The sequence below is a fragment of the Lygodium microphyllum genome, chromosome 5, assembly GCF_053477565.2.
Source record: "Lygodium microphyllum isolate KBCC chromosome 5, Lygodium_microphyllum_v1.1.10, whole genome shotgun sequence".
In the NCBI taxonomy this organism is placed as follows: domain Eukaryota; kingdom Viridiplantae; phylum Streptophyta; class Polypodiopsida; order Schizaeales; family Lygodiaceae; genus Lygodium; species Lygodium microphyllum.
The window spans coordinates 171,298,086-171,306,394 of record NC_141139.1 but is presented as its reverse complement, the minus strand read 5'-3'; the positions used below and the strand labels follow the sequence as shown (position 1 = coordinate 171,306,394).

General features: G+C 38.6%; 1 protein-coding gene across 1 annotated transcript; it reads left to right on the top strand.

Annotated features, from left to right (window-relative positions):
* Positions 1-3,021: 3,021 nt before the first annotated feature.
* On the top strand, positions 3,022-5,388 carry LOC148036692 (GDP-mannose transporter GONST3-like). Its single transcript, XM_087679186.1, has 4 exons — positions 3,022-3,766; positions 3,894-4,109; positions 4,218-4,301; positions 4,428-5,388. The coding sequence occupies exons 1-4, from the start codon at positions 3,296-3,298 to the stop codon at positions 4,893-4,895; spliced, it is 1,239 nt and encodes a 412-aa protein (XP_087535312.1). The 5' UTR covers positions 3,022-3,295; the 3' UTR covers positions 4,896-5,388.
* Positions 5,389-8,309: the final 2,921 nt, after the last annotated feature.

The window sequence follows — 8,309 nt, the reverse complement described above, 5'->3', positions numbered from 1 at the left end:
ATTCATATTGAAGTAGAGTATCAGATGTGAAGGTCACATTCCATGGCAAAGCAAACACCAAATTTTCATTATACCATACTATTCAGCTCTACTAAGCTAATCAAATCCATGTAAAAGACCTTTCCATGAATCATAGGTAAGGACATTATAATCCCCTCCTTCATGGGATTTGATGTGTAGACACTTGAACTTAGGTTTTAAAACTTAGGGTTTGGATTAAGGTTTAGGTTTTAGGTTTTAGGGTTTTGGTTTTAATGTTCAAGATTTAGGGTTTGGCTTAAGGTTTAGGTTTTAGGGGTTTAGGGTTCAGTTTAATGTTTAGGTTTTAATGTTCAAGACTAGGGTTTAGGGCTCTCCTATGCTTCCATGGGCAATTCTTAGTAAAGTGAAACTCTCTTTATACATTAGTACTTTCATGTTTCAAGGGACATGGTAGAAGACCAAGGACGAGAGGTGTATATTTGTATGCACTTTGGTAAGTCTACCCGTGAGACGTCTACTAAAGGAACCAATTTCGGTGATTGGCCAAACATTCTCGTATGCTTCCTGTTGGATTTGATCAATCTACGAATCTCCATGATTAATGAACTAGCCAAGGCCATAAGAGCCTCTCCTAAACAGATTATTAGTTTTAATATAAGGTGCTAAAGGTCCTTGTTTTGGTTGTTTTTTTATACTAAGCCAAAATGGATAGCATTCATTGGATGCTCCAGATAGAGTATCAGAGCAATAGCTAGGTTTACTAATTGTTTGATAGGTATTGATATGGTGGGGTTATGTTTAGGATTCTAAATTACTTGAATGATACATAAAAAACCTTATTTTTTGTATCAATATGATAGGACCTAGGTTTTACTAATCATTCAACTCATGTGTAGGAAATGATTCAAACCCTATATGTAGAGGTGGATATCATCTAGCTTAATAATGTTGGAATATTGTAGATGGGTTCTTGATAGGAACTTAGTAAGGTACAGAGTCTAGGGTTTAAATTTTATGGTCTAGACTTGGGACAAAATTTTAGTGTTTAGGGTCTAGTGTTCAAGCATTGTTCAAGGTATTAAGGGTTTAAGGTCAAATGTTCAAGGTATTACGAGGGCAAGAGTTAAGGATTCAAGGTTTAGGATTGGGGTTTGAGAGCTCAGGATTTAAGGTTTAGGATATAGGGACATGTTGGAGTAGGCTAGAAAGAAACATGATAGCATGTGTATACTAGCATGTTTAAAAGCGTGCAAAAATAGTCGTTTAACTCCTATATATGCTACTGTATCTGCTTGCCAAAACGGTTTTTTTTATAAATCAAATGTGCATATACTCGTGATCATTTTTTAAAAACCTAGGGATACGTTATTCTTGTATTTCAATTCTTAGTCATTAGAGGATAAACGAGAGAGAGAACCAAAAGCCTTCAAGTTGCTGATTTGTGGAGCACTCAGAGAATAGCTAGTAGCCATTTTCTTACATCTTAAAGGTATGGAGTCTTCTTACTATGGTGATGTAAACCTTTGTTCTTTTGTTAATGCTCTAAGAAACGATCTTGATGTCACTAGAGTTTCCATAGAAATGACTATTTTCTTAATAGTAAATGCAGCATTTCATGTGGTTTTGAATGGTCCAGGGTTCCTACTTAATGCAATTTATTTACGTGAGTGCAAATGTAGCTACTGTAGACATATACATGCTATTTGTAACCTATTGTGCAGATTGTACACCACATGCTCTGTAGTGGGCTAGTATTCAATATTGTTAATTGTTATTGTGTTGATTGAGTAGTTAAGGGTATCCTTATGGGCCATTGATTTGCCTTATTATGATATTTTGAGAGTTGTTGCAAGGATGTGTTTGATGTATCCGTTGCTTATATGTATGCACATAGCATATGCATTACCTATGCCTATAACCTGTGTGTAATAGGGTATATCCATACACACTATACATAGTCTATGCATATATATATATATATATGTACACACAATGTGTATGCATAGCCTACATAGCCTAGCCTGTGTGTGGCATATGCATAGCTTATGTATGGCTTATGCATAGCCTATGCATGGCCCATGTGCATAGCCTATATAGCCTAGGCTATGCATGGCCTATACATAGCCCATGTATAGCCTAAGGCTATGCATGGGGCATGCATAGCCTATACATAAATTATACATAGCCCATGCATGGGCTATAGTGTCTGTGCTGCCCATGTGTGTAACCTATGTGTATTTAGAGCATATGCATATACATTATGTATGTAACATATGCCTATGTGCATACATAATGTCATGCCAATAATTCTAATGTGATGTGCTTTTGTAGATGTGTTTAATCATCTTATTACAAATGTTGATGTGGATGGGATTGTCATCTCAAAATCCCAGCCCTAACATTGAGAGAGAGTGTGTAGCTCGTGAGAAATTCATGACATCCACTAATGCATTTTAGGGCATCCCTCTTCCACAATTAAGCTATATGAGTTTATGGCCAGTCATTTTCCTTCTCACTCACAAATAGCCTCACAATCCCTAGCTAGAGTTGTATCCACTCCTCCATCATGTGAGTAGTTTGAATAGAGTAGCAGTAGCCATGGACGCAAGCATAGAGGGACAAATTGTGGTAGGAGATGTCTATCAATTAATGGCCATGTGGGGATCATGATGACTACCAATGTGTTAAGCGTAAACGTATGGACCTCTCTAAGCTTGCCATCTCAACAAAACATAGATTGGTTGACACTAACCGTTTAAAGGAAGAAGTCAAGCTAGTTCACTTCATCTTGACTTAGCAAATCACACCTTATGAATCAACCATTGAGTGCAGTTAAGTCTCTATGGGACTCTAGTGAGGACTTTGCTGGAGATGGTGTACACGTTAGCTTAAAAACAATGCGAATTATTAAAAAACGAACCGTCTCTTCTACCGGCCTAGTAGCTTCTTTAATATTGAATTGAATGGTTAATTATGCAGGCCTTCGTTTCTTAAGCACCTTCGGCTCTTGACCTTCCGCTAGTCTTATGCATTTGTCGTTGTTATCGTTCTTCCTTCCTATGGCGTTTGATATTCAGCATTTTGCTGTCCTTGTTCCTTTCCGGCATCATGACGTGCTATTTTGCCAGAGGTGGACAGACCATGATGAGCAGGTAGCTGGTACAGCTGCGCTAGCTACAAACGGAGATTGATTAAGAATGCAACGCATCGATCCGAGTAGATGTCATGGCATGACAATAAGCGCATTCCCTTTTGTTGTGAGAACGCCCAGGCTCGCGGCCTCTCTCATCGTTTATACTGAGTTGATCTTGTCATGGAGACGGAGGCCTTCCGATCATCGTCGTCGTTCGCAGGTGGAAAAGGCACCTTCCTGTTGACGTCCATGGCGGGATATGCTGCAACCTCTGCTGTCCTTGCCATCTACACACGTTTCTGCCTCCTTAAGCTCGCAGCAGCAGCAGCAGGACCGAATCTCGCTTCCGTCTTTCTGTTCGCTTTGCAGTCCTTGTCCGCCAGCCTGCTTGCCGCGGTCTTAATGGCCGTGCAAAACCTCGCTGGTTTGAACCGCCGGCAGCGGTACACCACATTGAAGCTGCCGTCCTCCTCCGCCTCGGCCATGGCTGGCATTATGAACAGCGATCAACACTTTTCTCGTGAATATCATCCGCTCTACGCCTCTCATTTCACCTTCAAATTTACAAGGAGACTTTTCCTTCCTACGGTTCTTTTTAGCATCTCTGCCTTCACAGACATGGACCTCCTTGGACGTCACGCAAATGCAGAGGTAAATGTTGCCTATGAGCCTATCTCTTCAGACAACATTGCTTTTCTCGATGCATTTTGCAGCTGGACAACAACTCACCAGAGAATGTGCTAAATTGCTCATCGAATCATGTTGTCGGAGTCTGCAGACGGTTTTTGTTATACATTGCTGCACAACGATGGTGGTAGCCGTAGGGGAGGCCATCTGTACACAAAAAGGCGGGGTGAACAACATCACCAAAGAAGCAGTGGCTTCGCTGCTCATTCTTATCGGAGGCTCGGTGTCTTATGCCCTTCATCAGTCGCATTTCCTCCTCAACAACTATTCTTGCGCACTCGCGTTTCTCTTATGCAAAGCCTCGGAGGTTTGTTTTCTTTCTGTTCTGACCTTCGCCTATTTTGTACGGTCCAATTCAAGAATCGTTTATCTTTCTTCATTTCTGATGGTCGCTTTTTTCTGCTTATCACTACAGCTTTTATACATGAAGCGATTGACTGTATCCATGCCAGACTTGAGAGCCTGGAACTTTGTTATACATCGTAGTCTTCTTTCTCTGGTAAAAGTATTTTCCTGTTTTTGAGGACCAATAAGTTTAAAGTTGTATGAGGTTAGCTCATTTTGTGCCGCAGTACCGTGGGGGAATGGATCCATGTCTTGAACATTCAAAATGGCCCTTCTGCAGGTTCTCGTTCCTGCATTTATTTTCATTCTCTGGAATGCTGGAGCAAGGAATTTTCATCTTGACCACGTCAGTTATATTTTGACATTTCTAGCTGCTCCGGCAGTCGTATTGTCCTGCCTTCTCACGTTTGCAGAGGCCTCCTACGGATATCAGGCAGTCAAATTAGCTTCTGCAACTACATGTATGGTGATCGAGGCTTTCTCCCACCTACCCTTGCTCTTGTTCCATCAAGCCGTCCTGTCAAGCCCCAAAACAGTGTTGCTGTCGGGTGGTGGTCTTGTTTCCATTATGATCTGCATCTTAGGAGCATTCATGTTCATTCACTTCCAAATGAACCCGTGTAGTGGCTACGATGATCACCTAGCATTCATTTCAAGACCCTCCAGTCCTGATAATTCCTTTCAGGAACTCACGGATAATCTGCAATATCAGAATGGGTACCATGAGGAGGTTGACCTCAAAGAGTAATGGCATAGCGATGTTTTCATTACCCTCCAGTTCTGAATATCTCCAGGAACTCTCGAGCTCAATTCTTTCGTAAACGATCGAGCAAGAAACAACTTCGGTGCTGCCTGCAGTGTTTCCCGTAAGTCCCTGCCTCCTGTGGCTCTTTAGGACGGATATTGATCCGTCAGATCTCGGGCCAACAAGATGACCCTACGATTTCAACAATTGGTTTGCCTTTCACAATATGTCCCTGAAACTGGCCGTCCAGAATATATTCCTTGAGGCTTGGCAAATTACAAAAATAAGCGTAAGCTTTCTTTCAACAATTGGTCAAATTGAAATATCCAATGTTAAATCTGCGAGTCCACAGAGACTCGTGTGCATTTGCATGTTTCCTATGTTATCTCGTCCGAAAAAACAAAGCGGTCGCAGCCTGCACGCTGATGCTAAAAGGCAGTAGGCACCGTATCAATCGTGTTATTGTAATTAGGTGATCAAATAATCAGAAAATGGATTCCAGTTGTTAATCTAGAAAAGATCACCGAGTTGTGAACTTTGTTCTAGAGAGATCAATGTGTATAGATATCTATGTACTATGAGGACTGGCAAGTTAGCAAGTGTTGCAGCTCTAAGCGCACATCACACAAATGCTTACAAAAATCGATATGTGATCATTGAATCCGAGAATGATGTTAATTCTTTCACAATCGAGGATGGTCAGCAAGTGTTGCAGCTCTAAGCGCACATCACACAAATGCTTACAAAAATCGATATGAGATCATTGAATCCGAGAATGATGTTAATTCTTTCACAGTCGAGGATGGTGATGATACTACTCTAAGTCTCTCCATAAGGAACTCGAAACCACTCTTTACACGATAAAACAGAAAATTTGCTAAGTACGTTTGCTAGAAAAAGTTTTATCTAGTTAAAATCAAACTTTACTTGGACAACTCAAGAAAATATTTTTCTATATAACAACTTTATCAAAAAAATTACTATATAGTGACATTATGAATAGACATGATCTATATAGTAATTTCATTTATAATTAGATAAAACTCATAGAATGATTAAAAAATAATAAAAGAAGACTTTACCTATATCGAGTTTTTTTACACATTCAACAAAGTGCCATTTTTTACTTATATTTTCTCTTTTTTTTCTTTTCATTACACATACACATACACATCGTTTTTAGTTTTTTTTTTAATACTTGAAATATCAATCATCCTTTTTTCTAGTGGAAAAAGAAGAAGCCCTATGGAGTCCATCTTATAGAACATGTAAGATATCACATGAGTTCAAAAGAAAGGGTGTTATATTTAGTAAAATTTATATTATTGTATTTACAAAATAGATTTTTAAATTACAATTTGAAAAAATTTCATAAGTTTAGTAAAGTAAAAGGGATCATTTTAAGGCCTTATAGCATGTAAAGAAATGGTATTTTTTAATATCCTTTGAATGCACGTTACATAGATGATTTCTTATAGGTAGACTCCTCGGGAAAGAAGCTTTATTTAAGGGAAAAAATTAAACAAAAAACCAACAATCAATTATTGGCCTTCATGATCGTATTGACATGACCAAGGCTAATTAAAGTCTTTAGGGCCTATTGCTCAGGTCAAGCCTTAAGTGTCCATTTTATTTGTTAAAAAATATTTTTTTAAAAAAACATATCAACCAATCGAATAGCCTATTAGCGAGAGCAAAAAGCCCTATAGGCTAATAATTAAGGGGAGGAAAAAAATAAAAAGAAGCTTTGTTTTTTAAAGCACCACATGACATTCTACTGTGCAATTCTCATATCATCCAATGCTTGAATCCATGTGAGGTTGTAGGTATCAAATAGTTGGGAGTATGTTTGTTGGTCTACCAAGATACATGTAATCGAAGGGTCAAGGTGTAGCGTGCCTACGACATAATTGGACAGCAAACACGCGCTTGTGATGCGATGGGCAAATTATGACACCCATTAGGGCCAAAAACGCTTCAAAAATGGCACTTGTAAGAAAGTGATTAAGTTGCTAATTAGTTGAGGTTTAGGAAGAATAAAACCTCTAAATTTGGTTGTCCAGATGTGATTAATGAGAGAATATTTGGTTCATTGAAGAGGTCGGTCATTAATTGCCCTCATCTTTTAATCCAGGTCAGGGGTCACCTTTTCGACCGTTTATTGTCTTGGAACTTGAGAGATTTTGTATTTTCGAGATTTTCGTACAAACTTCGCATTTGTTTGCTCCCGCATTTTCTTTCTATACACTATTCTCTTTTACCATTCCTTTTGTTGCACTTGCTTCTTACCACTGTGAGATTCTTGCTCGGTTCATTTGCTAGAATGTCTAGCAATACTACTTCAAATAACACAGGCGCAAGCACACGTAAATACAAGCTATCTATTCAGCTAGATCCGACTTACACATCTTGGAGAAGTATACATCATCGAGTATTGATAGATGAGATTGAAGCCAACAGGTTGCGAACACAAGGAATGAAGCATATAGATTTGTGGGTGGATGGAAATATCTATCCCAGGGATCCTTCTACAGGTAAACCACCTCCTTTTTTGAATGTCCATGACTATATAAGATATGCTGGAGAAGGTTACAATGGAATGCTTGGCTACTGTATGAGGTTATACTCTGCATCTTACACATATATAGCTCAAGTGCACGAAATGAAAAAAGCACTAGAAACTACACAAACAAATATTTTAGAGTTGACAAGTCAGATTGATATTTTGAAAAATGTTAACAATTCATTGCAGGATAAGCTAACACGCTTGAGAGAAACTCCAGTAGGATTTAGAGAGAGAAAGAGACCATTAAAAAATATAACCAGCTTGTGTGAGAGAGCAAAGAAAAGGAGACTAAATCTTACAAAGAAATATGTCTCTAACATACTAGGCATAAATATCCAAGAGAATGAGGAAAGAATCAAACTTTTGAAGGAAACCATGAATAAGAAAGACATTTTGAGGATTCTTAAGTCACCAGAAAATGTGGATTTGAGAGGTCCAACTCTGAGAGAGTTAGTGAAGGATTTAAAAGGCACAGTGAAAGTAAATGAAATCGTAGAGACATGTGATACTGTGGGTATAAGTCGAAAAGGTTATCGTGCTATCTCTGGATTATGGTTTAAAAATCTTAAACGCAATAGGGTAACTATATTTGGATTGCCCCGAGCCCTTGCAGTTTCGACTGCAAGAATTTCCATGAATCGCAAGATTCCACATGTTTTTGGAGATTACATTCACATCGAAAGGTCTATGTCCTATGAAAAACAAAAAAAACAGGCAATTTTTTATTACAATGAGTTTAACAATATATGGGTTGATCTAAAAAAGGTGCAAATTGCAATGGTTCACATGTATAAAATCATAGTAGAAGAAAGTTATGGTGTTCTAAAGTTTGCCTTGAAGTTGGATGAAGC

Excerpts from the sequence above, each read along its gene's own strand:
- LOC148036692 (XM_087679186.1), top strand. The coding sequence starts at position 3,296 with ATGGAGACGGAGGCCTTCCGATCATCGTCGTCGTTCGCAGGTGGAAAA. Across the intron at positions 4,110-4,217 it reads TCTTATGCAAAGCCTCGGAG|CTTTTATACATGAAGCGATT; the intron begins GTTTGTTTTCTT and ends TTATCACTACAG. Across the intron at positions 4,302-4,427 it reads ATCGTAGTCTTCTTTCTCTG|GTTCTCGTTCCTGCATTTAT; the intron begins GTAAAAGTATTT and ends GCCCTTCTGCAG.